The 15219-nt window shown below is 42.0% G+C and overlaps 1 protein-coding gene across 1 annotated transcript in view; it reads left to right on the top strand.

Annotated features, from left to right (window-relative positions):
• LOC127583239 (netrin-4-like) overlaps positions 1–15167 on the top strand; it is a 31783-nt gene extending 16616 nt beyond the window's left edge. Inside the window, exon 2 of the mRNA XM_052039008.1 lies at positions 14935–15167. Within this exon, the coding sequence (XP_051894968.1) occupies positions 14935–15167 (233 nt within the window). The remainder of the gene's footprint in view (positions 1–14934) is intronic.
• Positions 15168–15219: the final 52 nt, after the last annotated feature.

Raw genomic sequence — 15219 nt, 5'->3', positions numbered from 1 at the left:
TTGAGAAGATGGTGAGAGGTCAGGTGCAATAATGCAGCGGAGAGGTTTGAGAAGAGGATTGGAGCAATGAATCAGCCTTGCACTGGGATTGGGTCTGTGGCAAATCCCATAGGTTAGAACCTCAGTTTATTTGTCATCACGTAGCAGATGCAGAATGGAGATGAGTTTCTGAGGGTTTGAGAAACGTTCTCCTCTCAGTTACTGAAGTCGGAAACCAATGTGTCATGTGTCATGTTGATGTTGTTCCCTGCACTTTTCTTGGAGTCCTTGCATGGGGAGGTGACGTACATTAATGCCTCCAAATGGACCAAGTCTGCACAATGATTTGGGGAACGGTCTTCCGACCACGAGGAGGAGGTGGTTGAGGAGGACCCATGTGATGAAGTTCTCCCAACAGTCAGCAATCAGATTTGTTTCTGTTCTTGAAGTTGGTCATAAATATGCCATTTTAAGGCCCCCTGGCAGACTCTCCACTTTAAGCTGAAGGAGTTATGGCTATGAATTTGTGCCAGAATTTCTTCTCCATCGAGGTTTAGAACCTCAGCAGTATAATCCCAATCTAAAAGTTGAAACAGGAGTCATAGCTGTTTTTATACAAATATATAAGAAGATACAGTGAATTAAAAATGTATGAAGGAAGAGCAGGTGAATAAGGCTAAATGTGTCAGTGTGCGGCTCTGTCAACACTGAGAGAGAGGGTCTTGGGATCTAATCTTTCTTTGAATAATTAAATGGACTAAATAGTTGACGTCTACATTTGAGATTTTCCTTAATGTGGCTCAATTTATTTAGTTGCTATCTTAGTGATGCTGGATGGAGACTTGTATTTAGAATGCTGGAAATTTTATATTTTCTACCACGCGGGGTTAATTCACTGAAAATCCTGCACAGAATATCCACAGTTAATTTATCATCCATTATCTGGAAAACATTTGCAAGGGACCATTGATTGTGATGTTAAACAAGATTAAAGTTTAACTTTTCTTACAGGAGCATGTTGACTGAAATTTTTGCCCCGTTAGCATAAAGTGTTTATCTTAAATTGTTTCCATCAGTTTTTGAGGCAATCATCTGTTTGCTGTCTTCTGGTTGTGTTTTTTTCACTTTTCACCACTGTCAAATATTTCTATTGAAACAGTCAACATTACTTTTAGAAATACGATTGGCATGCTGTCAGGATAACAACTGTCCGGCAAATCTACAGACACACAATCCTGTCTCTTAAACCCAAATTAAGATGAATTTCCCCCATTAATCCAATGAACTTTCTGGGATCAGTGGTCAGATCCCAAAGTGTCCCCAGTAATACATCTGGAGCATTGGGGTAGGAGTGCCGGGGGGGTTATTGACTGCGACTCAACCAGAAGAGATTCAAGTGCCAATGCACCAGAGCTTTAAAGGCCAATGCCAACAATTAGGGGTCCACGTCTTGATTTTGATGAGGATGCTGATATGATCTCCTTATTCCTGGTAAATGGACGTAGAGCTTGGTTTGAATAGTGAATTCCTGCTGACTGTCTGCCTTCTGATGCCCAGGAACTTCCAGTGCTTCCTTGCCCAGAGCCGTGAACTCAAAAAAAGTGTGATTTCTGCAGCTGACCTAGTTTGCCTGGAGTTCTGAAGAGTTTGCTGTGAACCTGTGTTGAGACAGTTGATTTTGCAGAAGCGGGGTGTGAGGTGGGAGCGATGCTCCACAAGTTTCAGAACAGCAAGTGAATCAAGGTTTCCTCCTTCTGATCACTATCCAAAGTCCCCACGAGGAGGAAGATGAGAACAGAAATGTACTTGGAGCTCGATATCTCCTGGACACAAACACTAAACATTGAGACTCAGAATTACTATTAGCATGATTCCAATAACCTGTAGTTTCAGTAGGAGGGCAGCAAATGCCTGGGATGCCTGCTTCCCTTTGAGTCGCCAATCTAAGGGAATTCTGCCCTCTCTTCACCAGAGAATCTTAGCAGAATTTCCACATGATGGTCCAGACTCACACTCGTAGGATAGTTGATCAATTGTTAAAAGTATTCACTATTCTAAGTGACCTTTGTTCTATTCTACCACTTACCACCTCACATTCCTCCAATAATATGCAGCCAGCTTTAACGGTCTCATTTAACTTTGATGTGGTCAAGCCAGGATCCCTGATTTGTATTCGAGGGATACTTGAAGTAAGTTTTCAAAGTCCTGTAATCTTTTGTGTAAATAAGAGAAAGACTATTAGATCACATGATGGTAACTGTGAACTTACTGGAGCTTAAAGTACAAAGGACAAATTCCTTATTTCCTTTCCTCATGACTTTACCCTGAACTGATTAACTTCCTTCACAATGTGCAGTAGACTGAATCTTGATCTGCTTCGTGACTTTTAATGGGACAGTTACGGGTTCTCATGAAAGGCTATTGACCTGAAACATTACACTGTATTCCTCTTTGCAGATGCTGTCTGACTTGCTGGGGATATCCAGCATGGTCTGGTTTTGATCCACATTTCCAGATTCCACCACATTTCACTTATGTTAAGTACCTCCTGGAAACTCTCCAGATTTGTTCCCTTGGCTCCCGTGATTTACAAGGGTCACCACAGTTTTGACAACTTGCGATGCCCAACTGGTCACTCAATCCAAACTAATATTTACAGAGTCACAGAAACTTTACAGTGGAGGAGGAATCATTTGGCCCATTAAGTCCCTGATGACTCTGTGTAAGAGGAATTCATCTGGGCCTACTTCACCACTTCCCCAGAGTCCTGCAAATCTTATCATTTCAAATACTCAACTAGTTGCCTTTTGAAGACCGCAGATGGGTTTTCCTGCACTATTCCCATTGCCAGTACATTGCAAACTCAAACCTCTCGCTGCATGAAAAGTTTTTGCTTTATGTTAGTTTTGGCTCTTTCGCTAGAGCAATCCAGAAACACATTCATCGGTGAACTATGTATCTTTGGGGTTACTCTGAGGTCTCCCTGGTAAATGGACGTATGTAATGGAAAGGACTGATGACAAAGGCAAACATGCTGACTCATTGCAAGCTGCTCTCTACAGATCTACTCATTACCCTTACTGTAATTGTTCCCAATGTAACTGCACTGTGTAATGAATTGACCTGTACGATCGGTGTGCAAGACAAGTTTTTCACTGTACCTCAGTACAAGTGACAATAATAAACCAATACCAATACCAAAAGGCAACCTTGCCATTGGTTTTGTTTCTTTTATGCAAAATAAGTTTTGTTCTTATGTTTATATTGTCCTAACCATAGGAACTTAACAGTAGGAGGAGCCTGTTCAATCATTTAGTGAGAGCGTGACTGATCTGTGATCTAGATACGAGTGCCCATCTTCTGTGGAAGGAAATTTCACATTTCAGCCACCCTCAGCATGCTGAAACGTTTCCCAACTTCACTCCTGAAAGTCTGGCTCTAATCTTTAGACTCTGTCCCCTAGTCAGACTCCCCAGCCAGCAGCTCCACTCAGTATCTGGAAGGTCAGTGAGTCACCCGTACCTAAGAGTGGAATATGTCAGAAGGAAGAATGAGATGGGTTCTGATGAAGGGTTCCAGGCCTGAAACATTAACTGTTTCTCTTTCCACACATACTGTCTGACCTGCTGAACTTTTCCAGCGTTCTCTGTTTTATTTCAAATTTCCAGCATGTGCAGCTTTTTTTGATTTCCATTTACTGTGGATTTATTCTTCATCTTTCACACTTCTTTCAGGATATCCTCTTTACAATATTTTTATTAATTCCACAAAGAAAATACAGAGTACATGCATCAGAAAGAGGATAAAAATACTACTGAATACATTGTGTTAAATCATACTTGAGATCACAATACTCTAAATTCATAATCACAAGTGATAGTTAGTTAATAAAGAAAAAATTGGAATAATTTTATTATTAAAAAAATCTACACCCACTACCAAAAACCGGAGCTGTTTGGTAAAAAAAAACAAGGAAAGACCCTTGAGACATAACGATATCAGTCAATATCTGTACTTTAGTCACCAAGTCAAAGGTTTTGAAAATAATTCAAAAAAGGTCCCCACAGGGTTTGAAAGTCTAAGTTAGATTCAAGAATTGAACAACAGATCTTCTCTAGATTCAGGTATGACATAACATCCCGTAACCATTGAGCATGAGTAGGCAGAGTAACTTCCTTCCATTTAAGCAACACAGCCCTCCTGGCTATAAGAGAAATAAAAGCCATAATATGCAGATCAGAAGCCTCCAAAGTTATATGTTTTTATCCGACAATCCCAAATAATGCAGTCAAAGGATTAAGTTTAAAATTTATTTTAAGAAGCACAGAAAAAGTTTGAAACATCTCTGTCCAATATTTTTTAAGACTCTGACACGTCCAAAACATGTGAATTAAAGAAGCCTCTCCGTTATTGCATTTGTCACAGTAAGGAGATATATCTAAATAAAAACTGAATAGTTTGTCTTTAGACAAGTGAGCTCTATGGACCACTTTAAACTGAGGGAGAGTGTGACAGGCGCATAATGACCAATTTAAACATTTCATTCCAAGTTTTCTCAGAAGTTGAAATCCGCAAGTCTTGTTCCCAGGCATTTTTAATATAATATAGAATATCCTAAAGCATTTTGAAAACCAATTAATAATTTTGAAATATAGTAAGCTGGCATTAAATCTGCCCACAGTGAGCTCTCACAAACAGCACTGACCAGAAAGTCAGTATTTTTGGAAGTTTTGATTTATGGATAAATATTGTCCAGGATACCAAAAGTACCATGAAATCTTTCACTCAAGGGAGCCAACAGGGCCTCTGTTTTAACACTTCATCTCATAGGGCTGCAGGCTTCTAGTACTGCACTGGCGTATCAAGCTTGGTCTTTGTGCTTAAGTTGCTGGACTGTAAATTGGAATGTGGAACTTTCTGCTGCAGAGCCAAGTGCTGTCAACCAAACCACAGCTGATGTTACATCGTCTGTAGAACTCAACATTTGACTTTAATGAAATTCCTTCCTGCCACAGCTATGAGACTGAATTACGTCACCGGTATCTATTCATAGTTGAAGTCCACTGGACCCAGCAACCTGGGAAAAATCTAATAATGTCACCATCTCTTTGCTGAGTAGCTTGCTGTTCCTTTCCATATGTTGGAACATATGCTGATGAACGGACCTAAATATGCCATGTGTCATGAGTCCAGTGTGTTGACTGCTTCCTGGAAGAATACAGATGTAGTGTGAACTTCTCCCACATGCCTGAAAAGGTCCAGTGTAACACTTTAGCAAGGAGGAGTCCTATATGTATTTCTGAAATGGCAGCTAATATCTGGTAGAGCACTTCTGTGCTGGACATGCCCAATAATCATTAAAGACATTAAGGAAGTGTATGTATACATATATTGTATAACACATTTGTACTTAACGCACTCTCCAAAAGTGGTCAAATTTAAATTCCAAACCTAGTCCCTATTTCTGATTGGATTACAAAAAAGCAAGTCACTCTTTCTGTCCAAGGTCAAAGGAACTACTGAAGCAGCCAATTAACTCCCTTTGCAGTACTCGCAATCTTTGACAAAGTTCTTGTGAAGACATTTTGATGCAGCCTTATGGAGTGCATTTATGAGTTGGTGCCAGACAAATGTTAATCCTTGGACTTGTTAACCAAGAGTACATTTCTGTTTTATTGGCACGTATTATTAGAAGCTTTTAGCCCTTAGGTCTTTGTGCCAAATTTTTTTCACCAACACGCCTGTAAAGCTTTTTGGGATACTTTATTACATTAAAACCACTGAAAGTCATTAAAAGACATTCTTTGTACAGGTTTCTGAAATGTCATTCAGATAATCACTGATTGACAGCAATAATGGTGCTTTTGGTTTTGATATGATTCATTTCTGTCATATATAATGAGTGTGTGTATAGCTTTAAGAAGCACATGTAACACCATATTCTGCATTCTGTTATTGCTTTTCCCTTGGACTACCTCAATGTACTGATATGGTGAAAGGATCTGTACGGATGGCATGCAAAACAAAGCTTTTCACTGTACCTCGGTACATGTGACAATAATAAACCAATTACCAATGACCAACTACCATGTGGTATGATCTTGATACAATGTTGTATCAACCAACACAGTTGTTTGAGTGTTGCTTGCCTTCAGTAAAGGGTGTTTAGTTGGAAGCTCCAACCTCATTTTCTGCATTATCAAATAACAATATAGAAGAAACTATGTATGCTGTATTGGAACAGGTTTGGCGTAATGCTCCTGAGGAAGTAGCAAGGCAGTAGACGAGTGCAAGGGGGCAGAGTGCATGGATCTTTAGATAGACTGACAGTGATGGCACGGGTACACAAGGCAGATATATAGCGCAAAAGATAAACTGCAGGAAGAACTCAGCAGGTTAAGCAGCATCTGTGGAGGTAAAAGGACGGTCACCATTTTGAGTGAAGACCCTGATGCATCCTCGAGACTGAAACATCAACCATCCCTTTGCCTCCACAGATGCTGCTTGACCTGCTGAGTTCTGCCTGCAGTTTAACTTTTGTTCCAGATTCCAACATCTGCAGGTTCTTGTGTCTCCGAGGCAGGAAAATTTGCGAACAGGAAAATTAGAAGAAATTGCAGGTGTACACAGAATGGGTGGAGATGTTCCTGAGAGTTTGCAGGAAACTGAGCAATGTGGTCAAGAGTAAAAACAAAAATGTGGAACTATTACCAGGAATAGGGCCAAAGATGAAGGAAATATAAACAAACATTAGTGCCACAAATGACAGATGACATCTCTTACAAACTGATGGTAAAACTTTTCAAGAAGCATTTTAATCCATCACCTTTAGTGATTATCGTCTGTTGTACATTTGGTGAGTACATAGGCAAGCCAGGAGAGATAATTAATGATGATGTAGTCAGGCTGAAGAGGTGTAACTTCATGCTCTTTTTAGATTAGATGTAGTGGATCTATGGTGTATGAGAGAACTCAAGAGAAGCTGTTTAACACAGACAGTTTAACTCCCAGGGGGGTATGTAGGATGATGGAAGTGAGGCCCAAAAATGAGAGGCAGTTTCATGTGATTCTAGAGGGAAAGAGTAAGGTAAAGGTGTCAAATCAGGTGTTCCCAGAAAATGGCATCAGTAGGTCCATTATGGTGGAAAGAAACACGGAGGGGCATTCCGTAGGTTAGAGAACTGCAGACTTGAAAATTAGTGCTATCGTTGCAACAGGAGCTACAGGCTGCTCACACAGCAACAATTTTAAGATCACAACATGATGTAAGTCTGACTCCATTGCTAACCTGCAGCACTATTTTGGGTGTGTATTCCAGGGGGGTCCTGCATACTTGGGTATTTCATCATGCATTACTCAGTAATAAACGTGGTGAGGACATTATGGATGATTGTGGCCAGTTACACAAGATGGTTGATATTGGTAGGGAAGAACCAGCTGGAGGCAAAGCAGATAGGCTGACTGGAGACCTACATTGTTGTCATGGCTCCAAAGGGTTTGCATAATTTTTTGAAGGAGCACAAACAATTGTTACAGACTTAAGGCGTGGCATTGTAGGTTGCAGGCATCCATTCATATTCATCTGGAATCAAGCCTATTGGGCAAGTCTGGTTTCCCAATGCACTTAAGCCATAGATGGAGAACATAGAACATGACAACACAGTACAGGCCCTTCAGCCCACAATGTTGTGCCGACATTTTATCCTGCTCTAAGATCTATCTAACCCTTCCCTCCCACATAGCCCCCCCCCACCATTTCTCTATCATTCATGTGGCTATCTAAGAGTCTCTTAAATGTCCCTAATGTATCTGCCCCCACAACCTCTGCCGGCAGTGCGTTCCACGCACCCACCACCCTTTGTGTAAAAATCTTACCCCTGACATCCCCCTTATACCTTCCGCCAATCACCTTAAAATTATGTTCCCTTGTGTTAGCCATTGTCTGGGAGAACTGGGAGCAACAAACCATCTGCTGGAGGAACTCAGAAGGTGAAGCAGCACGTGTGGGTGGAAAGGAACTGCTGAGGTCTTGGGCCGAAACCCTGCATCAGAAACATCAACAATTCCTTCCCCATCCCACTCCCCACCCCACAGACGCAGCTCGACCCACTGAGATCCCCCAGCACATTGTTTGTTGCTCCAGATCCCAGCATCTGCTGTTTCTGGTGTCTCCAGAGAAGAATGGGGTGTTGGTGGAAGCCCTACATACCAATTGGTCCCCAGAGCAGACAAGATGGCACAATTATGTAGGTACCACAAGATCGCTCTGAACATCAATATTGACGGTGAACGGTATCTGCTGATTACCTTGTGAGGTCTGTTTGAGGAGCTGGCAGGTTCTTGATATTGCAGCAAACTGGCCCTATGCCATGCATACGTGAGGCTAAATGTGGATTCTGGAAGTCAAAGCTACCTGATCATTAATATGTCTGACAGGTTGTAAATTATAGGATAAGATTTCTTTATTAGTCACGTGTACATTGAAACACACAATGAAATGCATCTTTTGCATAGAGTGTGCTGGGGGCAGCCCGCAAGTGTTGCCACGCTTCCGGCGCCAACATAGCATGCCCACAACTCCCTAACCTGTACATCTTTGGAACGTGGGAGGAAAACGGAGCACCTGGAGGAAACCCACGCAGACAACGTACAAACTCCTTACAGACAGGAGCCAGAATTGAACCTGGGTCGCTGTCGCTGTAATAGCGTTACGCTAATCGTTACACTACCATGCCTGCCCACATGGAGCTAAGTTGGTCTTGAAGATCTTTCGGTCTGTAATGGATAAGATGCTTCAGGGGATTCCAAGGTGCTTGTGCAAACAAGGTGACAACTTCATTGCCAAAGATCAAACAGGAGCAATTGAAGGTTTTAATTTCTTCTTACGATATAGAAGGAAGCCGTTTGACCCATCGAGTCTATGCTGGGTCTCAAAGCAATCCCATTCTCTGTAATCTATTATCTTTCACATGCCCATTAACATCCTCCAGAACTCAGTTTTGCTCAAAGGGGTACCTGAGTCACAACAGGTTATGTAGACTATAGTACAACTTCTTTCCTGGTTCATTACGAATTACGTAAATCGCCACAGTTGCCTCCTACATGGGATCAATGCTGTCATCACCTACGTCAGAGAATTAGGCCAGGACCTGTCAACTGCATTTGCTTCCAGCACTTCCAGGTAAAAAAAAATTGTGTACAAATTGAAAAGAAGGCTTTTGGAATCACCTGTTTCCAAAATTTTCTGGCTAGCACCCTGATCATGGGCCATAAACTGGTGGTGGCTGCCTCTGGACAGCTGCTCAACTACACTGTCGGCCTAATTTGATGACACAATTGCCAGGGCCACTTGTACTGTTGCTCCTCTGCGGCTGATGCTTGAGTAGACCACGTCAGGGTGCAATGGAGCGGATCTGGGAGTGAGTGACGAGATCAGATCCTTCTGGAGAAGAAGGCATGAGCTACTGTTACATTGGGGCTGCCTGAAGTGTAGCCACCGTGTAGTGGTTCTGAAGATACTGAAGGGCACCTATGGTCAACATATGGGCAGTGTGCCCAAGAAGACGACAGTGAGAGGTTGTGCTTAATGGCCTGGAAATGATCAGGATATTGAGGACTTGGCAAAGCCTATTTGGTGTTTCAGGACTGCAGGCAGCAGCTGCCTACTGTCATAGAGTCATACCACACAGAAACAGGCCCTTTAGCCCATCATGTCCATGTTGGCCATTATACTTATCATTACTAGTCCCATCTACCCACGTTAGGTCCATAGTCTTCTATGTCTTGGTTTCTTACATGTTGTGAGAGCACCTGCCCCCACCAGCTCCTGAGGCAGCGCATTCCAGATTCCAACCACTCTTTGTGTGAAAAAAGTCCCCCCCTCAGGTCCCCTCTGAACCTCCAGTCCAAATGTAGAAGTGGATGGCTTGTACCTTACAACGTATTGATTTCTTTCAGATGAATTGGATTATTTTACCTGGTTGACAGTTGCTCAAATTCGTTAGAAAGAAATGCCATGTGGACGATATTCATCGTCAGACCGTGGATTTCTCGGGTAAGCCTCTACAACACATGTCCTCCTGACGGGACTGGTTTCTGATAACAGTCCACAGCTTAGGCCAATACAGTTTGTCACACTCCTCCACTCTGAAGGAATTTCAGATATCTTAACACTCTCACATCATCCAGTGGAAAATGATCTGTCTACATAATGAAGAGACAGAGACACATGAGCCCATTGGCTGGCTTTGTTTCTGATTATTTCTCATGGGATATTAACCAGCCAAGATGCTGACACTACTGAGTTTGGTGGAAACCAACCTGGAAGGATGAGCAGAGGAGCCAGGAAGGGAGGCATGTCACAAGGTTAGAAGAGATGTTTTCAGGTGAAGGACATCATGAAGATACACTGAATGCCAAGCCACGAAGGATCATCAAGATGAAGCCTTGGGCAAATTGTAGATGCACTGTGAGGCATGAACTATAGGCTAAAATGGATGACAGAGGCTGTTAGGGCAGGCATGGTAGTGTAGCAGTTAGCGTAACACTACTACAGCGCCAGCGACCCGTGTTCAATTCCGCCCGCTGTCTGTAAGGAGTTTGTATGTTCTCCCCGTGTCTGTGTGAGTTTCCTCCAGGTGCTCCGGTTTCCTCCCACATTCCAAAAGATGTACGGGTTAGGGAGCTGTGGGCATGCTATGTTGGCGCCAGAAGAGTGGCGACACTTGCGGGCTGCTCCCAGAACACTTTGCACAAAAGATGCATTTCACTGTGTGTTTCAATGTACATGTGACTAATAAAGATATCTAGTTGCATGTCGATCAGTTGGTTCATATGTAAGATTTTCAGGAGGATGTGATTGGGAGTATTATACACAGAATGAGACTGACATTGAGTTACAGGATCGGTTCTCTGGTACAATCATTACTGTTAGGAGGCACTAGGGACACAAAATCAGGAAGATGAGATACAATCTACAGGAGAAGATAATTCTTTAGAATCTAGAATGTCTAGGATGGATATCTCAAAAGTAACAAAAACACCCATGCAGTTCAGAAGATCAAAGGTTAAGAGAACTGTTGATCGATTAAACTTATAGCTATCACCTGAGTGATTTATAAAGGTCGTTCCTGGGTTACGAACACCCAACTTATGGACACCCCCTACATGCGAACGAGCTCCTGTAATATTGTGATATTCAAAAGTCTGATGTACGTACACGTTTGTTCCCACGAGGGGCAGAACTAGTTTCCGCTCTCCTCTACTTAAACTAATTGTTTTTTACTTTTCAGTCTTATGTACTGTTGACGCTACTCATTACAAGACTATGGCAGTATGGTTACCATAATGAGTGACTTTGTGCATTTTCTGACTTGAGGACAAAATCAACTTATGGATGTCTGTTAAAATGGAACCTGTTCATAATGCGGGGATGGTCTGCATATGCATATGTGACTGATATATATTCATGTGTATGTGAATGGTTAATTAATGATATAACAATATGCATGTGGAAGGTTATATTGTTAACATGAATTTATTACTTTCTTAGTAGAAAGCAGGGTAGTATATAATGCTTGTGTATATATTTTTAAGAATCATGTGATATTACATTGGACACATTTCTGTAACAACCAGTCATTGAGTCATACACCATGGAAACAGGCCCTTCAGCCCAACTGGTCCATGCCAACCAAGATGCCCATCCAAACTAGTCCCACTTGCCCATGTTTGGCCCATAACTTTCTAAACCTTCCCATCCATGCGCCTGTCCAAGTACCTTTTAAATGTTTTATTAAAGGCTGATCTGTTCCACAAATCATTTGTCTACCTCATCTTCTTTCTCCTTGATACACTTACCAGTTAAAGTCCAATGATCTTAAAAGGGGTGGGGAGAGGGGAGAGATTGTACCTATAAAGCACCTTCCATTGTCCCAACAGCTCTGCAGTTTACCCAATTAAATTTTTAAAGTGGAGTCACTACTGTAATGTAGGAAATTGTTGTGCAGCAAGATCCCACAAGCAGTGATGAGATCATGACAAGATAATCTGCTCTAATGACATGAGCAGAAGACAGAGAAACATCAGTTTATGTGAGATCACAGATTGAGTCAGAGCCAAGCAACACAGGAGGAGTGAAAGGGGTCAAGAAAAGCTACATAGGAGCTTCTCAACACCCACCTTTAAAACCCAGGCCACTGCATGGTTTTAAAAGCACCCCTGGTATATTAAAAAAAATACAATCAGAGATGTATCTGGTCATTGAAAAAACAGGAAGCTGTAGATGCTAGAAATCTGAAATGAAAACAGAAAATGCTAGAAATACTCAGCAGGTCCGTCAGTGTCTGGGGAAAGAGGAATAGAGTTAACGTTTCAGGCCGATGACCTCGCATCACAACTGGGGGAAGTTAGAAATCAAACTTGTTTTTCGAGAAGGGAGAAGGGTGGAGACCGAGGGGGAATGTCTGTGATAGAGAGACTCACGCAGTTAGTTGAGTGTTGTTTGCTTACAAAAAAGGATGTTTGCTTAAAATGCTCCAGCTATCTTGCTTCCTTACTGAACAGTCATATAGAAGAGCCTATGAATACTACACAACTTTGATGACTTACCATGAGAGGGAAACACTGTCACATGATATTGACATCTGCAAAGCTTATACTAAAGCAGCTTTATTTTTATAAAGCTACGTGATAGCAGCAACGTCTGTTCTCCTGACAGACCTCCATAAAGATCACCAGCAGCTTCTTACATATCTGTGAATAGTGCTCGTGAACACATGGTGTAGTGCTCTAACATGTCACGGGATGCCAACAGATAACAGAACAGACAAATTGTAAACTACGGGCTAGAAGCCTGGCAGATAATTCAAAAAGACTAAGGAAGGCTGAGAAAGCAAGTAATGCAAAACAGATAAATTAATTTGTCTTCACCTCATACGTAGGAGCATAAATTATTTCAGAGCAGGTCAGGTTCTTTTGATGAGGATCTGGTATCCCAAATGGTTTAATTGTGGAGTTTCTTCCCTGTGGCTGCTGATGGTGACCTCCATCTGTTAACCTGGTCTTGGCTTCTTATGGAAAGCACTGTCTTTACTTCAGTAAAACCATTGTCTAATTGAGAACAAAATCCAAAATCAATGAAAGGTCATCAACCTGAAATATTAATTCTGTTTTCCTCTCTTCAGATGCTGTCTGACCTGCCAAACATATCCAGCATTCGCATTGAGAATATTGCTTCCTGTGTTTATAACACTGATTAGAAACATTAACTTCATTCTCCAATTTCAATATTAGTTATTCAAATTCAACTTTAGCCAGGGAACTACTTCCCTTACTGTTTTCCACCCAATGACTGCATTAGTCAGGAATGACGAGAAGCTTATTCTACTTATAAAATGAAAAGGTGTGCGTACCTTCATGTTCACAATTCCTCTTAATCAAATTCTAAGGTAAATTCAATTTCAGAACAAATGTACAGGACATGATTAGGTTTCTAGCTCTACTTTTAATAAAGTTATTGTGAAAATTTAACAGTACGATACTTGAAATGTTACTGTTCTCTATTATTATCTAACTAATAACCGGGCTTCTGGAAGGGAGTGTTTCCATATCACAAATCATGGTACTAAATCAATTTGTGTTGGTACATGGTGAAATTTTAAATCATAACTAATTTTTAAACCTACACTTTCAGTTCTTTCTTAAATCCAAACAAAGAGCATTTATTTAATAACTGTGTTAGCTCTTCACTTGTTTATTTCTGATTCAGTGCTTCCATCACCTTGAATGGGTTGCTTCACTTGCCACTACCTATGTAATCATTGCTGGCTCTCACCAAACGTACGTTGGAATTGGACCAAAGTCCACAGCGTTCTGGATTCCAATCAACTGAACCAATAGAATTAAGAAATTGATGAACCTAGGTGTTTTTATCGTGACTTTGGAAAAGCCAGACGATAAAAACACCAAGGTTCATCCAGTGCCTACTGACTTCTGACACAGTAATAACCTTTAATCAATTTAACTAAACTTGAAGAATTTCTCCTTTGCTCTCGGACTAGATTTCCATCTGTCTCTTTTGCCTTGTATACCCTCGGTGATTTATTCCTTTGTCTAATCCATTTCTCACCCTCACCTTGTCTGCAACTTAAAACTAACTTGTTTTTCTCTCCCAGTTTTGACGAAAAGTCTTTGACCTGAAGCATTAACCCTGTTTCTCTTTCCACAGTTTCTACCTGACCTGCAGAGTGTTTCCAGCATTTCGTTTTTGTTTCAGATTTCCTGAATCTGCAGTTTTTTTATTTTGACCAGCCTTTATCAGTTAGAGGGGAGGTAACACAGGTTCATCCCATGTTTTGCTTTGAAAATCATCAGTCCTTTATCCTTCGATTTCATCACTCAAATTACTTGTGTATCAATGTTACATTCTGAAATGTCTGCTTTATGTATGTACGTATGTTAGAAAGATAAAGCAAATAAAGCTGTGGCTAAACTTTATTTTCAATGCCTTCCTTTGACCTTCTCAATGATTACCAATCTCCCTGGATGAGTTTCCACCTAGAATGGATGAATTTACATCATGTCCAGGCGAATCTGTACTCTGTCACTGATCGCTGTTTCTCTGGGTACTTGCAACCCCTTTGAATGAGTGCACCCTCTCTGGGTGACTGCAAATGACTTTTCCAGCGCGTGGAGTCTATCTAAATTCATTGCATTCCCTCTAAGTGTGTGCATCTTCTCTGGATGATTGCAGCCCGCGTGTGTGCATCTTCTCTGGATGACTGCAACCCCTATAAGTGTGCGCGTTGCCTCTGGGTGATTGCAGCCCGTGTGTGCGCAACTTCTCTGGGTGACTGCAATCTCGCTGGGTGGCTGCAGCCTGAGTGCATGCAACCTGTGTGTGTGTGTGTGTGTGTAACCTTTGGAAATTATTGCAACCCGTTTGAATGCATGCAGCCAGTCTGTTTGATTGCAGCCCGAGTGCATGCAACTTCTCCAGTGCCTGCGCCCCCTCTGCGTGTGTGCAGCCTCTCAGGGTGATTGCCGCTTCAGTGCACGCCGCTCCTCTGGATAACTGCCCACGGCAGTCAGTCTCCAACCGGTCGCGACCTGCGGATCACGCTTTCCCTTCCAACGTCAAGCCGCGGGCCCCGCCCCCTCCTGCGTCCGCCAATGACTCGACCGCATGACGTGACGTCAGGGCCACCGCCCCCGGGGCGCCCCCGCTCCGCCCTCCTGACG

Source organism: Pristis pectinata, chromosome 26 (assembly GCF_009764475.1).
Source record: "Pristis pectinata isolate sPriPec2 chromosome 26, sPriPec2.1.pri, whole genome shotgun sequence".
Classification (NCBI taxonomy): Eukaryota; Metazoa; Chordata; class Chondrichthyes; order Rhinopristiformes; family Pristidae; genus Pristis; species Pristis pectinata.
Note: the sequence above shows the minus strand (reverse complement) of the source record. Positions and strands in the feature narration are given on the sequence as shown.